Source organism: Sturnira hondurensis, unplaced genomic scaffold (assembly GCF_014824575.4).
Source record: "Sturnira hondurensis isolate 20B ecotype Veracruz unplaced genomic scaffold, ASM1482457v3 Scaffold0004271, whole genome shotgun sequence".
Lineage (NCBI taxonomy): Eukaryota > Metazoa > Chordata > Mammalia > Chiroptera > Phyllostomidae > Sturnira > Sturnira hondurensis.
Window position 1 is genome coordinate 3,834,278 of NW_028076902.1, and position 18,542 is coordinate 3,852,819.

Consider the following 18,542-nt stretch of genomic DNA (forward strand, 5'->3'; position numbering starts at 1 on the left):
AAGACATAGGCTCCTTCACATTGTCCATGTTACGGCGAGACTCGGTGTAGGGCCTTCTCTTCTGCAGTTTTTATACATTGATCCCCAGCACACACACCTGCAAATAGTGGTTTGGATGTTGTTGAAACCTGGAAAAAAAGAGTCAAAAAGTCAGCCCACTCTCATTAACCATTATTAATGAGATTTTTTATTCATTCACACCACGTGGCTATTATTGTGTTGTTTGTTGTCAGTTTTTTTATTTGACGGTGTAAGGGAAAGAGGTCAGTGCCCCTGACTAAATAGCCAGATATTGTCTATTTTAAAAATTCTTGTGGCATACCAGTTGAAACTTGCTGATCTAAAAAATTAACAGTAATATCATAATATCATCTAATGTCTGGTTAGTGTTAAATTTCCCCAATTCAGATGTTTTCTCATCCTTTCAATGTAGTACAAAGCTTTCAGCAGATGGTGGCATGGGGATTAGTGGCCACATGGAGCATGTCACTGAACTTGAGCCTGGGAGGACTAAGGGCGATAGGAGAGGAAGTGCCCTTTCCAGGGCAGTAGGACAGGACCGAGTGGCTGTGGGGCTGCGAGGGTGGCAGCTCCCTGGACTTGAGGCAGCTCCCTGGGACTTGACAGTGTTCTGGCCAGAAAGAGCCTAGCCTGGAGTGGCTGCGACCATTCTGCTTCCCTACGTAACTGGCCCACAGTCTGTGATTTTGCCCTTTGGTACTTGGGCAGGGAATGGTTTCTGGGGTTTGAGGTTTGCCTGGGCCCACTGCTGTGAGAACTGTCAATGCCTAAAGGTGTTTGGGGCTCTTTGGAGCCATCTCTCCCCTAGAGCAGATGGTGAGCTTGAGCAGAATTCCCTCAAAAGGTGTTTCTCATTTTGAGTGGTTTGGAGGAACCCAGTATTCTAAATTTAATTGGATGATGACAGGAATCTTGGTGGCAAGATGCAGGCGAGTTGGCAGTGGAGATAGGAGAGGCAGGTGTACAGCAGGACCACACTGGCCGTGTCCTGCCTGTGTGTGATGGAGGAGGCAGAGTTGCACATACTTGGCACTTCTTTCTTTCATCACCAGGTGAAAATGAGCTTAGCTGCTTCACAGGTGACTTCGTTATCTCTTTATTTCCAAAGAAGAATTTCAAAGCAAAAAAAGTTGCCACTGAGGTATATGCAGTGTTGCTTTATTCCCACATCCTTTCTCTGTAAAGCAATAATGGGACCTGCCTTGGAGGTTTTGTGTGGGACAGATGCACATACCCATGGAAGTGCTGAATGATGCTTGGCACATGGTGATAGCCCCGTGTAGCTCTAGTGATGGACTAGATTTTCAACTGGTGTGCCACAAGAATTTTTAATACAGTACTTGACTATTTAGTCAGGGACACTGACCTCTTTCTCCTTATATTGTCAAATAAAAAAATTATAATAGCCAACATAACAATAGCCATGTGGTATGAATGATTCAAAATGATACCTACTATATTTTTCAAACTATAAGATGCACTCCCCCCATATTTTGGGGGAAAGGGTGGCGCATCTTATAGTCCAAATGTAGCTTACCTGGCTCACTGTGGCAGAGTGGGATGCCCTGTGTTATTTATGTTATTAAATATTTTACCACATTTTTTCCTATTTTCCTTCTCTAAAACCTAGGTGCATTTTATGGTCCAGTGCATCTTATAGTCCAAAAAATTCGGTATATTTTTGTCAGATGAGCAAACAAATATTTTTTGGTGTGCTGCAAAATTTTAGTGATTAGTTTGCGTGTGCCATGAGATAAGAATGGTTGAAAATCACTGGTACAGAGGATGTTGATAATATCCTAGTGATTGTATAACATGGTGGTTCTCAGTGAAGACCTAGAAGAAAGACAACACAGGTGTGAAAAGTGGAAAAATATTTGTAAATGGTGTTTCTGGTGCATGTGTGTCCCAGGACCTTTAAGACGAAGGAGGAGGGGGCATCATCTCTAAAGTGATTTGCAATGATCTTTAGAGGGACTGCGTTGGTGGGGGGTTTCCAGGAAGAGGAGACAGCCTCACAGTAAGTGGTGGAGGGAGCATGAACAGGCCTTACATTTTGTCTTTGCTTCTTACAAGCTATGTGACCTCAGCCTGAGTGTTTTTACCTGTGAGAAGGAGGTCAGGCTGCTCGTCCATCGGTCTGCCAAGAGCATGCAGGCTGCTCTGTGGGGTGCCCTGTGTGTCGTGTGGGCGTAATAGGTGGAAGCTGCGGTTATTTGTCAGATAATGGTGGTAATAATGACAGAATTAACGTCACCTGTTACTATTTCAGTTAAAGGATTTGATTATCATTTTTTAAAGATTTTATTTATCTTTAGAGGGAGAGGAGAGAGGGAGAGAAACATCAATGTACGGTTGCCTCTAGTAGGTCCCCTGCTGGGAACTGGCCTGCAACCCAGGCATGTGCCCTGACTGGGAATCGAACTGTGATCCTCTGGTTCACAGACCTGTGCTCAATCCACTGAGCTACACCAGCCAGGGCGAATTTGATTATCATTTTATCCTGATCACATACCAGGGATGTTGCTGTGATTGCTCAAGATACGTAATTCTATGCTTTTTGACTTTCAAACATGTTTTATGATCAGGAGCCACTGAGCAGAGAGAGGGAGAAAAACCTATGAAATGATCCCTCTGGTACATAATTCGGGTAAGAGTGAGTAGGCTTGTGACAGTGTATACGGTATACGCCTATGCTGTCTGCAAAGCTTTGATATCCAGACTTTTTTTTTAAGGCAGAGTGTTTTGTTGCTAACCATGAGCAGACTGGCTTCTTGATGTCATATCATTTCTAATATTTTCATTTATTATAATGATATGTTGTTTTGTTTTTATTTACTTAAAAATGAAGTGACAAAAAAATGCAGGAGTACTAATGGACAGGTGGAGATTCTGGCTTGGCTGCCTCCTTATATCCTGTCCTTTTCTTCTTCCCAGATGTGACATCTGCTGTGTCACCTTTCGAACACATCGAGGATTGCTACGCCACAATGCACTTGTCCACAAACAGCTTCCCAGAGATGCGATGGGAAGGCCTTTCATCCAGAACAACCCTTCCATTCCCGCTGGCTTCCACGACTTGGGGTTCACTGACTTCTCCTGCAGGAAATTTCCTCGGATTTCTCAGGTATGCTCATTGGCCAGCAGAGCCAGCAGCCTCCTCCTCCATGGTCCACATCGTTGGACTTCACTTCCTCACCCTGAGGTTCCCTTTTCTTAAAAAATGAGGTCCGTTGGGTTTTCTTCTAACACCACCTTTTCTCTTGAAATTCAGTTTGGCCCTTTTAGTCTTCTCTGAGTTGCTGGGTTGGGAAGCACAGGTGACCTTTCATTTTTTTGAATTTCAGATTCACTTGCCCCTGAGTCTAGCCCATCAGTGCTTTTGCCTGTTCTTCAGGCATTTGGATTTAAAATTATGAATTGTTCACCACCCCAATGCCAGCCCTATCAGAACTGAATTTGTGTTATTTTTTAATGTTTTTTCATTATATTGCAAGCTAAATATTTTTCAGCGTTATAGTTTTTGTAAAAATGTTTTGGGTCTTTAATTAACCCGAGCTATATTTATTCTTTGCTTATAAAGCGCCTGCTAAAGCTACTTTGAGTCTACTTCTTTTCAGTTTTTAAAAATTGAGCCCTGGCTAGTGTGGGTCAGTGGATTGAGTACAGACCTATGAACCAAAGGCCGCAGGTTCGATCCCTGTCAGGGTGCATGCCTGGGTTGCAAGCCAGATCCCCAGTTGGGGGCATAGGAGAGGCAACCTATCACATTGGTGTTTCTCTCTCTCCCTTTCTTTCTGCCTTCCCCTCTCTCTAAAAATAAAAGTAAATAAAGTCTTTTAAAAAACTCAGGTAGAAGATAACAGTGAATGAAAGTTCAGTTCCAGATACAGGCACCTGTGTGTGTGCGCTCACATAACCCAGCTGGCACTCCCTCTCCCCTGATAGCACAGAGACAGCTGGTTCTCCACTGACGGTAGATAGCCCCCACGGTTGCAGGGCACCTGTTTTTAAAAAGAAAATCCTACCATCATGGTATTATTACTTAACTATACTTCATTGCTTGTCTGCAAAGATATCCTAGGAGTTGATGTCATTCAAGAAAACATGATTCTTAAGGTGTTTGTAGTTTTCCTTATTCAGTCCAGGAGGTAGTGAGCAGGGAAAGGCGGCTCCATGTACATTAAGGAGAAAGCTGGATACTGGGGCAGCTGTACAACAGATACTGTCTGCCTCTCAGTTTGGCGAAGATGTTTAAATCCTCTTCTTTATTTTCTTGCTTCTGCAGGCCTGGTGTGAGACAAACCTGCGAAGGTGCATCAGCGAGCAGCACCGTTTTGTCTGTGACATCTGCGACAAGGCATTCCCCATGCTCTCCTCGCTTACCCTGCACAAGCAGTCCCACATCACTGGGGACCAGGGACGGGAAAGGCTGCAAGCCAAGACCGTATCTGGTGACACCCTGGACCAGAAGGTTTTCCTGGCCTTGCTGGGCCTGCAGCACACCAAAGATGTCAGGCCTGTCCTGGCTGAGGAGCCCCTGCCAGATGACAACCAAGCAATACAGCTCCAGACACTCAAGTGTCAGCTACCTCAGGACCCTGGCTGCACCAACATGCTGAGGCTGTCTCCTTTTGAAGCCTCTTCCCTGGGCGGTTCTCTCACGGTCCTCCCAGCTACCAAGGAGAACATGAAGCACCTGTCCCTGCAGCCCTTCCAAAAAGGCTTCATCATCCAGCCCGACAGTAGTATTGTGGTCAAGCCCATCTCCGGGGAGTCAGCCATCGAGCTGGCTGATATCCAGCAGATCCTGAAGATGGCAGCCTCAGCACCCCCTCAAATCAGTCTTCCACCTCTCTCCAAGGCCCCTGTCACCCCTTTGCAGGCGATTTTCAAACACATGCCCCCTCTGAAGCCAAAGCCCTTGGTCACACCACGGACAGTGGTGGCCACCTCAACACCACCCCCTCTCATCAATGCCCAGCAGGCTTCCCCCGGCTGTATCAGTCCCAGCCTGCCCCCGCCACCCCTAAAGCTCCTCAAAGGCTCAGTGGAGGTGGCCTCCAATGCCCACCTGCTGCAGGCCAACTCTGGGGCCCAGCCACACACAGCCATGCAGCTGTTTCTGCAGCAGCCAGGCGTGGAGCTGCCGGGCCAGGCGGAGATGAAGACGCAGTTGGAGCAGGACAGCATCATCGAGGCCCTGCTGCCACTGAGCATGGACACCAAGATCAAGCAAGAGATCACAGAGGGAGACCTCAAGGCCATCATGACAGGTCCTGGCAGCAAGAAATCTCCAGCCATGCGCAAGGTGCTTTACCCCTGCCGATTCTGCAACCAAGTGTTTGCCTTCTCGGGGGTGTTGCGTGCGCATGTGCGCTCCCACCTGGGCATCTCTCCTTACCAGTGCAACATCTGTGACTACATTGCAGCCGACAAGGCCGCGCTCATCCGCCACCTGCGCACACACAGTGGCGAGCGGCCCTATATCTGCAAGATCTGCCACTACCCCTTCACTGTCAAGGCCAACTGTGAGCGGCACCTGCGCAAGAAGCACCTCAAGGCCACCCGCAAGGACATCGAGAAGAACATCGAGTATGTGACCAGCAGCGCAGCTGAGATGGTGGACGCCTTCTGTTCCCCAGACACAGTGTGCCGACTGTGTGGGGAGGACCTGAAGCACTACCGAGCCCTGCGCATCCACATGCGCTCACACTGCGGCCCCGGCCTGGGCAGCTGCCCCAAAAGCCACAAGCCTTTCGAGTGCAAGGAGTGCAGCGCCGCCTTCTCGGCCAAGCGCAACTGCATCCATCACATCCTTAAGCAGCACCTGCACGTGCCAGAGCATGACATTGAGAGCTACGTCCTGGCAGTGGATGGCCTGAGCCCCAAGGAGGCCCCCTCTGCCGAAGCCTCGGGGAGGGTAGAGGAGGGCAGCGGGGCTTTTGGCGGGCACAAATCCCTCGCCACCTTCCTGGAGTCCCAGAACGGCTATCTTCACGGGAACCCCACCCAGCCTCCACCTCCCCACGTCACCATCAAGTTGGAGCCCACCAGCAACTTCTCAGCAGACTTCAATGAGCCCCTGGACTTCTCCCAGAAGGGCCTGGCCCTGGTCCACGTGAAGCAGGAAAACACAGCCTTGTTCCTGAGCCCTTCTTCCTCAGCCCCGTACGACTGCTCCATGGAGCCCATTGACCTGTCTATCCCCAAGAACTTCAGAAGAGGAGACAAGGATTCTGCTGCTCCTGGTGAAGCCAAGAAGCCTGAGCAAGAACCAGGGAGCAGGGAGCAATCCTCTCCCCGTCCACCCCCTCTGCCAGTGACCCTGGGGCCCAACGGGATCTTGGAAAAACCTCTGGCCCTTTCAGCAGCAGCCTCAGCAGCCACTACTTCAGAAGCCCATGCTCAGCCACTGCAGGGCTCCGTTCAGGTCGCTGTCCCTATTTACTCATCGGCCGTCATCAACAGCTCCCCTCTCTTGGGCAATTCCACCCTCATAAGCAGCCCGGCCTTGTTGCGGCCCCTACGTCCCAAACCCCCCTTGCTCTTGCCAAAGCCACCGGTGACAGAAGAGCTTCCCCCACTGGCCTCCATCGCCCAGATCATTTCATCTGTGTCCTCAGCCCCCACCTTGCTGAAAACCAAGGTGGCCGACCCAGGGCCCACAAGCACCAGCAGTAACACCACAGCTTCGGACAGCTTAGGAGGCACCGTCGCCAAAGCGGCCAGTGCCCCCACCAACACCACCAGCCCAAAAGAATCCAGCGACCCACCCACTGCTGCCAACAGTCCAGAGGCAGCTTCACCCACAGAGCAGGGGCCAGTTGGCTTGTCAAAGAAGAGGGGCCGGAAAAGGGGGCTGAGGAGCCGCCCTCGCACCAGCAGTGGCGGGGTGGACCTGGACTCCAGCGGGGAATTTGCCAGCATTGAGAAGATGCTGGCCACCACAGACACCAACAAGTTCAGTCCATTTCTGCAGACAGCAGAGGATGATGCTCAGGACGAGGTGGCCGGCACCGCCGCTGACCACAACGGGCCCAGTGATGAAGAACAGGGCAGCCCCCCAGAAGACAAGCTGCTGAGGGCAAAGCGGAACTCTTACGCCAACTGCCTGCAGAAGATCAACTGTCCCCACTGCCCCCGTGTCTTCCCTTGGGCCAGCTCCCTCCAGAGGCACATGCTCACACACACTGGTAAGAGCCCACCAGGCTGTGGGCGCTACTTCCTGGCAGGGAGACTGGCCACTGGCCAGGGTGAGAGGGAGAGTGAGGGGTGGTTTGAAAGTGTGAGACCCTTTCCTCGTGGCACCGTTCCCAGTTTCTCTTCCTCCTCAGTCTCAGAAGCAGGGGCTTTGCCTCTGGAGGCCATGTGCTCATGTAACCAGAATGACCGGTTCCTACTGTGTGAGCCCTCTGAGGGCTGCTGCTGAGGGGAGGTGTTAAAAGTAAGGTTTTTAGGTGAAATGGTCCTCGATCCATCAGTCACTCACTGCCATGCATCCCATCCCTGCTGGAAAGGCAGCGAGGTCATCTACGTGGTTACCCGTGGGAGGTGGCTTGGGAGAAGCGGAACTTTGTGTTAAGATCAAGCATCTCTCAATTGTAATTTACTATATAATTATACAGGGTTTATGTCATTGAACAAAGGGTAAGTTGGGCGGGATCCTCAACCTTTGAATATTTGGATAACCCAAATATTTAACAGATAGTACCTAAAACCAAATAAAATGGTATGTGGTACAGAATTGCCAGATAAAATAAATAAGAAAATAATTTTTGTATAACTATTTTTTCATTCAGTATTTGGGATATACTAAAAACTTCTGTGGTGTTCATCTAAAATTCAGATGAACTGGGTGGCTTATATTTTTAGTTGCTAAGCCTGCAACCCTAGGCAGTTAGGAGGCTTGTGATGGTGTGGTGAGGGGCCAGTGGTGGGACCAGGGCATGAGCCATGCTTGTCACCCAGGTAGAAACACTTCGTTCGGGTTGGTCATCACTCAAAGCTTCGGAGAAGCTGCACCCTCTCTGCCTCCTGTACCCTCAGAGGAAGGCTGTTCCTGCGAATGGCGGAGGCAGAGAGGGTGCAGCGAGGGGATGGGGGGGGGTGCAGGCTGTGGGGTCTTCCTGAGGCTGGTGGTCACACAGATGTGGCATTTCTCTCCTGGCGGTGGTATCCGGTGATGGCACGTCAGGCCAGCACGTCCTCAGAAGACTTGTTTAACAGGAACCAGAACTTCTAGACTTGAGAATTATGTGCTGCATTTGCAGGCTGTCATTTTTTCTACATTGGAAAACATTGAAGCCTCACAAAGAGAAGTAATGGTTCTAATGATGGAGCAGTTCAGAAGAGGAGATGCATCTTAGAGAGAAGTTGCCCCACACAATCTCTCTTGCTGCCCTTTTTGGGTGACACTTTTTGGTCACCTGCAGAGTCTGGAGAAGGGAGTATTTCTGTTCTCATTTTTTAGAAGGCAGGTGGTCTGGACCTGACAGTGAGTGTGGCTCTTGCTCGGCCTCCCTCTTCCCCTCAAGGTCAACTTCCCCACCTCCTCCCTCCACCTGGGCCTCCTGCGCTTAGTAGATGGATCCCACGCTCATTACCCTCAGATGAGCCTTTTATTCCTAGACGTTCTCTTCCTAGCAAACTGTCAGTCTCCCCAGGAGGACTCCTGAGGCCAGGAACTCCTTTCAAGAGTTGTGCCCATGTCTTTGAAGATGTCTGATATAAGTTCCCATTTGTGAATCTAGTCATTTTGATTGCATGGCTTTTGAATGCCAAACATTGTCTAGTTGATTTAAAATCTGGCAGCATCTGAAACCAAGCAAGGAAGATGTGGGAGGACTGTTGGAGACAGGGCAGGGAGGGCGGGGAGATGGAAACACATTCTGCCACTACTCTCCATGCTCTGCCTACACCCTCCGTGGCTGTGTCTGTTTAGACCCATCCCTGACATCCCGTCACACTGTGTTCTTGCAATGAGGCTGCAGGCCTTGACCCTTGCGAGGAGTGCTCAGGGCTGGTAGAGAAGGTTTTCAGAGCCAGTCTTCCTCATTCTCCCATGAGGACGATGATGTCCACATTTTGCCGTGAGGAAGTGGAGGTTTAGAAAGGCCAACTTGCTTATGGTCATGTGAGTAATGAACAAAGAGCAGCAGAGCTAGAGTTCAAAGCCAAGGTCAAGATCCCTGCAAGTTCCCCACAGGGCAGTGTGGCTGCTGGTCCTCTATCTGAACAAGGACAGTTCGTGTCTCCGCCCTCCCCATGCCCGCACATGCCCGGTGTGGAACTCTGAACAGGTTTGAGAAGAGGTTAGAAGACAGATGTGGACCAGAATGCTGCTACCAGAGACTAATGACCACGGAAGGGTGTGAGCCACACACAGACACAAAGGTCAGCACCCATCAGGCTGTCGACTTCCTTTGCTGTTTCACTGCTTTAGCTCTCAGCTATGATTTCCCCATCACCTCTGCTAAATCACTTTACAGAGCACGTGGCTGTGCCTGGTGCTGTGTTAGAACACTGCCCGTTCATCAGGCGCTGGCACTGGACAGAGCCGGGGAAACCATCAGTCCACCCCCTCTTCCTGAGACTGCTGTCTTTCTGGTAGGCGACTCTGCTCTTGAGGAATCTCAGAGCTGCCTGTCTGCCGGCTTTCTGTGACATGCTCCCTCCAAAAACTTTTACATAAGCCAAAGGCTCACACAACAGGGAAATTTAACATGGACTCTGAGATGATCTCGCAGACAAATGTTATACAGGGAAGAGGTTTGTTTTTGTTGTGGTGGTTTTTCAATTCTACCAGTAAAATCTAGCTGCACTGTAGCCAGAAGCTTTGGGCAACGTCCAGTTTTAGATTGCACATGGGCGAACTGTGTCTGTATCTTGCAAATCAGCTTTCTCCTGACCACTCGGCAAATGCAGAGTTATCATCGTGTCTGTCTGTTGTCTCATAGATATGTTTCCAGCCTACCCCACCACCCAGATGGGCAGCATTGGGAAAAGCAGGTGTTAAGTGTCCAACTAGGGGTTTAATGTTTCTGTGGGCAAGGGGCACCTGGTCTCGGCCCTCTCTCTGCGTGGCTCAGGTTCTAGGAATTGTGTCTTACAAGGAAGCTGGCATTGGCTGTCAGATTGCATATCCCCTGGCGTGTTCTCCACTCACAGCTGAATCTCCAGCCTCCACTCCTCACCCGGCCCACAGTGTCCTGTCACTCAGGGGCATTTCCTGGTTCCTTACCTTTATCTGCCTGGCCAGCGTTGGGGGAGGGCAGTTTACTGTTCCTTCCTTTTCCCCCTTGTGAGTATTTTTGTGTGTTTTTAGGCTACAGGTGGAAGACTTGAGTGCCAGAAGCACAGCCAGTCTATTGCCGCCCTATCCTCACCTTCTTTCTCCTCTACTGCCTTTTCTCCCCACAGCACAAAGGGGCCAGGACCATGTGCCCACCAGCTCCCACATTCTGGGATCCTGGCTCACTCACTTTCTCACCGTTGGTTTTAACGCTTTTTCATTACCAGCCTGGGGCCCTCCCCACTTATCTCTCCTACCTACTGCTCATGGGCCACAGATGTCACAGTTAAAATCAGTAAGATGTGCAAACCTCAATGTATGAGTCGCTTCTGACACCAAGTGTGTCTGGCTGCTTGTAACTTTCCTAAGTGGCAGCTTTGGCCCTTTAACTGAGCCAGCCATGCCCAATGTGCACCTCTGCAAACACAGAAAGAACCCTTCCCCACAATGGCGGAGGGATGGCGGAGAAAAGAAGTGTGAGGTGTGAAGCCACGTCATGAACCTCATTCTCAACGTTTGTTCTTCTGCTCACTGTTGCCCCAGTGCCTGCCAGATAGCACTGTTTAGTACAGTGTCTCTTTTCATGTCTGGCTGTTTTGTGAGAGTGAAAACTGGCTGGCGATGGCTTTTCCCAATGTGGGGTGGAGGGCTGTCCCAGGTCCTGGCACAACGTAACTCTTTGTGGTTACAGGTACATTTTAAAACATCCCCACCAAAGCATTAATTTGTGGCAGTGCCAAGTAAATAAAATCATTTGATACTTTCCATGTAGATTACCGGTCAACAAGTTTGAAACCTGTGCAGTTACAAAACACTGAAAGAGCTCATGTTTTCCCCTGTCCATGCAGTCACACAGCACACTGCTGTTTAGAATGCAACCTGTTAGTGTCCCTTTGAGAATCTTCATAACTTGATACAGTACTTTGGTGTCACTGAATTCTTTTCCGAATTTAGCATTAATATGAATCTTTATCCTGGCTGTCCAACCCAGGTCTAAAAGTAAGACATTTACCAAATTAAATATTATAGAATAAATTGTGTAATAGGTAGAAGCAAGAAACCAATTGTTTTGTCTGGGATCAAGAGTCGTATCATAGTTCATAGTCACAGCCTCTGACTTGTCCTGCTCTCGGCCTGGTGCCCTCCCTGTTATCCGGCCTCATTCAGAGAAGCAGTGATGTTGCCTTTCCACAATAAAATGTTAAAGCAAACGCATTTTTTTTCTTACTTAAAACAGAGTCCAAATAATTAAATATTATGTTCAATTTAAAATGCTTTTAAAACTAGTTTTTATGCAAAAGTGTGATTTTTTTATTGGTCTTTAATAATAGTATCAAACCACCAACTGAGCTCTGCAAAGATGAGTGGGTTCCACCCCTAACCCCACCCCCGGGTTTCTGATTCCCTGGTCTTGCACTCTTCCAGGCATCTGAGTTCTTCCCCCCCACCCCTTATTTACTTACTTTTTATTAAATTTATTGGGATGACATTGGTTAATAAAATTATATAGATTTCTGAGGTATAATTCTGTAATACTTCATGTGTACAGACATCCATATTTTTTAAAAGTCCCATGGGTGATTTGGAACCGTTGCCTGCAAGAGCCTGTCAGCTCAGGGTGGGGTGAACATCCCCTTTCTTTGATTAGCATTGATGCTTGAACTTAGCCGGGCAGTGGTTTCCATGGTGCTGGGTTCCACAGCAGCCCCCTCTGCATGACTGGCACCCCCAGGAGTTACGCAGCAGGGAGATGATGGCACTAGAGAAGCCCAGGAGCCGTTGTGTACGTTGCAGTGAGTGCCTGGGCTTGTGCATCTGCGCTAGTTCAGGCCTCATTCATGGTATCTAAGTGGTGCAGGGTTGCCCTGGCTGGTGTGGCTCAGTGGATTGAGTGCCAGCCTGTAAACGGAAAGGTCGCTGGTTCGATTCCCAGTCAGGGCATATGCCTGGGTTGCAGGCCAGGTCCCCATTTGGGGGCATGCCAGTGGCAACCACACACTGATTAAATATTTTCTCTTTCTCTTTCCCTTCCCCTCTCTCTAAAAATAAATAAGTAAAATCTTGAAAACTAAATAAACAAACAGTGCAAGTTGACTTTCCTGACAGTTCTTCATTTTTCCCCCTAATCCACAGTCATAATCAAATTCTATCAGCTAACCCAAAAGTGTCCTTTTGAGCTACTTTTTTCTAGTCTGTAATCCAGTTTGGATTCATGCATGGCATTTAGCATCATGCTTTTTAAAAATTACTTTATGATTATTAGTTTTTATTCCCAACTCCCCTCCCCTTTAGCAACCATCACCTTGTTCTCTGTATCTGTGGGTCTGTTTCTACCTTGTTTATTCATTTGCTTTGTTTAGATTCCGCATCTAAGTGAAATCATACAATATGTGTCTTTGTCTGACTTATTTCACTTAGCATAACCTGCTCTAGGTCCATCCATGTTGTCACAAATAGCAAGATTTCATTCTTGTCTATTGCTGAATAATAGTCTGCTGTGTGTGTACTCATGTATATTCTCCTGGGCAGATATGCGCTTCCCGCCTCCGCCCCCTGCAGAGCTACAAACAGCAGCCCAGGGGGTCTCCTGCCGCCTTTCTCCCCCATCCAGCTTCTGTATTTCCTCATGCTCTTTGCATGTGCCACTTCATCTGCGGGCAGACAGCTAGGTGACTTGTGTGCCTTGGCTGTTTCTCGCCATGCTTCAGTGAACATAAGGTGGATACATCTTTTCCAACTACTGTTTTTGTTTTCTCTGGACAAACATCCAGAAATGGAATTGCTGGAATTGTAGATCATATGGCAACTCTGGGGGGTTTTTTCTGTCATTTTTTGACATGTGTCTGATTGTGGCATTCCCAAGGTTACAAAGCAGACAGATTGGGCTGCCGCTCTGAATCTGTGTTTGTTAGTACACAGACCTTTTATCTTGTAAAATAAAAACCTGGGATCTTAGAATCTGGAGATTGGGGGGAAACAGAAGAGTCCAATGATACAGTCAATGATTTATCGCCCCTTTCTCTCTCTCGAGGCCCACCCAGTCACGTCCTTCCCCCGCCCCTCTCTGTCCACACTTTCTGCCTCACACCCATCATGCAAACAAGACACAAGTGGCAGAGGAGCCTGGCTTGCGTTTTAAAACATCATGTTTACAGCACAAAAGGAATCCAAAAAAAAAAAGGAGAGGCTAGGCAAACCAAAGCAGTCCATTCCTGGGGAGAAGAAAGGGCATGCCCCTCTCTCAACAGGTGACCCACTGGTGGAGTTGGGTGGGGCACGGGCTGTTCAGTGACTTCTCTCCAAAGGCAGGTCTGTTGAGTGGAACATGTGATGGCCTAATGCAGACTCCGGATTTGCTGGTCACTTAGTTACTACTAGCCAGAGCCTAAAGCGGTGGAACAAAGAACCTTTCATGCAGTGACCGGACCTCCTCTGACTTGCCGACTGAGGGACACGGTGACCTTGGGCAGAGGTCACTGCGGGGCGTCTGGTCANGCACAAAAGGAATCCAAAAACAAAAAGGAGAGGCTAGGCAAACCAAAGCAGGTCATTCCTGGGGAGAAGAAAGGGCATGCCCCTCTCTCAACAGGTGACCCACTGGTGGAGTTGGGTGGGGCACGGGCTGTTCAGTGACTTCTCTCCAAAGGCAGGTCTGTTGAGTGGAACATGTGATGGCCTAATGCAGACTCGGGATTTGCTGGTCACTTAGTTACTACTAGCCAGAGCCTAAAGCAGTGGAACAAAGAACCTTTCATGCAGTGACCGGACCTCCTCTGACTTGCCGACTGAGGGACACGGTGACCTTGGGCAGAGGTCACTGCAGGGCGTCTGGTCAAGTCAGACAGGAGGAGTCCTGGAAGGCAGAACTCACCACCCCCCCTCTGTGGGAGGCCCGTGGGGCGGGGGGTGGGGGGGGCTCCAGATTCCAGCAGGAGGGCTGGGTGTCCCATCAAGTTTCCAGCCTGCGTGGTACTTACAGCCTGCGTGGTAGTTAGTACTTGCAGTGCTAGAAATTATTCAGAACTCTTCTCCCAGGGACAAACTATACATGTTTTCTTGCTGTGCCCTAAAATCCCTCCACACGTAATTATTTAAGATTTTAATTGTAATACTGTTGTTTAAATATTTGTATCTTGGTTTTATTGTTCACTTTTAGTATTTTGAAGTCAAAAAACATTCATTCCATCCCACTCAGACTAAGAGAAGACGATCGTTTGGCTTGTTTGTGTTTAGGGTTTGTTTGTTTGGTTTTTTTATGTGTGTTTTGTTTATTTTCTTAAAAGAATGGGGTGGTGGAGGGAGAAGCAAATGCCAATGATCCCAGGAAAATGAATTGAAAGCAAGTTTTTTATTGCAATAGAAAGCCAGATAAATACCTATTTTTTTTCCTGCTTCAGGTCAGAAACCCTTCCCTTGTCAAAAATGCGATGCCTTCTTTTCTACCAAATCTAACTGTGAACGCCACCAGTTGCGCAAACACGGAGTTACCAACTGTTCCCTGAGAAGAAACGGGCTTATTTCCCAGTCAAAAGAGAGTGATGTTGGACCCCATGATAGCACAGGTAGTGCTTCCAGGTGATGGAGAGGAGAGGGACAGAGGAGAACTGATCGCTTAGCCAGGTTAACCTTGCTTAGCTTCCTGGCAAACTCCGGCCCTCCAAAGCATGGCAGGCTGCCTTTGCCACTGTAGGACTCCACAGCCCAGGAAGGCGGGCCCTGGCTAGGGCTGGGAGCATGCAGCCGGGTGGGGATGTGGGGGACCATGGCAGTGCCCCGGGACTGCTTCTTTCACTGCTAGGGACGATCTGCCACCCTCCCAGCGGGCCTCTTTGCTCAGGCTGTGGGCCCCGCTGGAGGTGGGACATGAGGGGGGGTCTACAGTTTTAGCTCTTGGTAGCAACACAACAACAACCTTAAAGGCTTGGGAGTGTTTTCTTCAGGCCCAGCCTGTGCCAAACGAACCCTGCTGAGCAGGGACAGGCTCACAGATGTCAGGGTATTGCAGGGACTAGGAATGCCCAGCCCTTGTCAGGGACTGTGGGGTGTGGTGTTTCCTTTTCAATAACTCTCTTCCCAGTAAAACAAAACTTTGTCTTGTTTGAAAAAGCACTCTGCATGTCCTTTCCTTAATCACATCTCTGCTTGACCTGAATCCGGGTATTCTTCTCCTGTGCTGATATGCGCTTCCTTCCTCCAGCCCCCTACAGAGCAATTAACAGCTGCCCAGTGAGTCTCCTGCCACCTTTTCCCCCTTACAGCTTCTGTATTTACTCATGTTCTCTATTCAGTACATTGGTTATCTGCAGTGGCTGGGGTTCAGCGCTCTCACCCCCTGAGACAATACACAAACGGGCTCCTGCGGGTCACTTAGACACACAGGCTCCTGGCCGTTGTATGGATTCAGTTCTGCAAACCTTGAAAGCTTGATGTTCCGTTGCTTGGAGCTGATGAGATTCCCCCCAGATATATTTTTCTAGGGTTGTAATTCTGTCCCGTGCTTTCCTCCCTCAAAGTTGGGTGGAGACGGGGTGCTCCGTTGTCTGGCAGTCCTCCCGCCAAGGCAGTGTGGACTTTAATCTCAGGCCCCCTTATCCTTATCTCAGTTATTTACTCCGGGAGGGGCACACCTGGATGGGTAGCATGTCCGGGAAGAGGATGTGATCTGGAACCCTCTGCTTTTTAAACTTCATACCTCCCACTGAGCCCTAGTGAAGCAATCCCTTGAACTGCCAGGCCCTTTAGTTAAAATCAAACCCTCTAAGGGTATAAGAATGTAGGCCAGTTTGCTGGCTCCTCCCCTAGCTTGCATTCCCACGTAATTTGCCAGGATCTTTGAGGAAAGAAAGATGTGGATGCCTACAGAATCTTGCTGTGACTTGGATCCCCTTGAGCCAGAGGCGGTGGGTGATCTGCTGGTTAGCCCCAGGAAACCCAGAGCGATGCTGGCAAAAACACTGCTCTTGATGTTTAACAGTGGGTGCTGCGTGACCTGGGCGCAGCCCGGTTTAGAAAGTGGCTATGTGATTCTTTCCAACCCACAGTGATTCCAAAGGAGGGCAAGCAGCAGACAGTCGAGGTGGTCGAGGGGTGCCCTTGGCTTCCATATTCCACAGACAGGTCTTAAAGAGTAATAACCGTGTGTTGGATGCACACATGGAATTCACCTTCTTGATCACACTGAGCAACACCAAGCCTGGGACTCCCGCTGACGCCTAAGGGGGAGGCTGCTGTAGAAACCCGCAGATACCAAGCTAATCGGAATTTGTATGTTCGCTTTGGTTTAGCACCAAGTTTTACATTGTGGTGTGTTTAGTTTTTGAATTGCAGTTAAGATTTTCGTTTTTCCAAGTCCCGTCAGAGTCCTTCCTCACCTCCACCCTGTAGGTTTTCTTTAAAGGAGACAGCCTCTGGAAAAAGAGAATTCACTGGAAGTTGTAACGTGAGAACTGGCAAAGAGAAAATATATGTTTGGTTTCATTGTGGCCACAGTCCATGCTGGGAAAGAGGACTGAGATTTAAGAAGGGGAGGAAAGGGGATAGGGAGGTGGGGTTTGGTGATTTCAAGAAGTTTTCAGACCAGGTGAGCATGATGGGGGGTGATGGTTTCCTTCGGGCTGTCCCTCCCATGAAGTTAAAAGTGGGGCCTTAGAGGAAGACCATAAAAAAACAAAGGCAGGAAATGGCCAAGGAGGTTCTGGACGGGGTTTCTAGGTTTATACGCCTGGGTTGCATTTTCTCCAAATCCCTAAACGTGTTTTATAACGTAGGTCCGACTTTCTCCATCACATGAGGCCTTTCACAAAAATATACCCTAGACCTTCCCCAAGGGAGCAGGGGAAAGGCTGCGGTGGGAGCCTTGTGCAGCGCACCACCAGGCCAGAGCTGAACTGGGCCGCTGCGTTCACTTCTGACAGCAGCAGTACCAGGGCTCACTTCACTCTGGGGGAATTCTCGCACGGTTTTTCCCCTCAGATGATGCCTTTAGGAGCTTTCACATTCGTGGGCACCTACATGCGACTTTTCAAATCGGCATAAATGTGAAATGTTTTGAACTGTCCCATAATGGTTGGCTCCTCTTAGCAGCCCAGAAGCCCCAGGTGCTTCTTGGTGGGAGAAGTACAGTCGGAGCAGCCGGAGCAGCCTTGCCCCTGCCCAGTCAGGTTAGGTATGTGGGTTGGTGGTTCTTCACATCGGCTGAGTAACTTGGAACTTCTAGAAGACAGTACACACTTTCCTGTTGAGCTGACGCGGAAGTCCCCATTTTCCCGTAGGAGGCAGTGCTGTCCAGGTTCTGTCTGCTTTCTCAGCACTGTTCTTAGGTATAGCACCACGAGAGAGGGACAAAGAAATAAGGCGTTAAATTAAGGTAGGTAGCGTTGCTTATAAAAGTCATTGGCTGCCTCTGTTCGGAAGTGTGGGTGGTGGAGGAGGGCAGGGATCAAAACAGGACCTGGTATTATAAACTGGATATTCACAAGATGATGAGAAGAGGTTAAGCCTATTGTTCTCAAGAATCACTAATAAAAGTTGCTTGGTCCTTGAAGGGCCCAGGCTGCCCTGCTAACACCCTCCCCCTAGTGGAAGTTTGGTAGAGCACAGCCAAGCCCCTTGGTTCACCAGCAGTTGGCTGGCCTTTCACTGAATTCAGGGCGAATGCTCCAGTACCCACGCTAAAGAAAGACCCAGGAGTTAGAATGATCTAATCTTAGTACGTTTGCTTGAGTTTAGCTTCAGAATTCATTATGATTTTTTCCCACAGTCATCTTAATAGATTCTATAATTGAAATTTAAAATAATCCATGTTCTTTAGTAAAAAAAAATTTATAGGAGAAGCAACCTAGAATGTACTGGAGCAAATAGGAAGTAACTAGAGATTAAGCCTCTTATTTAGTAACTACTACAAAGCCGACAAGTAAGAAACTGAGTGTCTCATATTTTTTTATTGAAGAGTTTACACCCAAATCCACTTACTAAATGCTCCCTATTGGAATGATTCAAGAAAATTAGCACCTGGTTTATCCTTAGCATATGGCCTAGGCACTGGTGTGTATAGCTCAGGATTCATCTTCTTTAAACTTGTGGATAATTTTTTAAATTCACTGTCAAATTATATAGTCACACCATAATTATTTGTTTTCCTTCTGAAACCTCTTGAGATACTCAGACAGTGGCTGCCAGGTGGCACAGGCAGAATAAAACCAATGAAGTGATGTCAGCGGAGGTGCCG

At 48.7% G+C, this 18,542-nt stretch overlaps 1 protein-coding gene across 2 annotated transcripts in view; it reads left to right on the forward strand.

The window, feature by feature from the left end:
• RREB1 (ras responsive element binding protein 1) overlaps positions 1-18,542 on the forward strand; it is a 71,630-nt gene that overhangs the window by 46,412 nt on the left and 6,676 nt on the right. Inside the window, exons 7-9 of one of the 2 annotated variants that reach the window (XM_037045366.1) lie at positions 2,959-3,148; positions 4,310-7,217; positions 14,713-14,877. In XM_037045366.1, coding sequence (XP_036901261.1) covers positions 2,959-3,148; positions 4,310-7,217; positions 14,713-14,877 — 3,263 coding nt within the window. The remainder of the gene's footprint in view (positions 1-2,958; positions 3,149-4,309; positions 7,218-14,712; positions 14,878-18,542) is intronic. The other variant, XM_037045367.1, reaches the window with a different exon arrangement.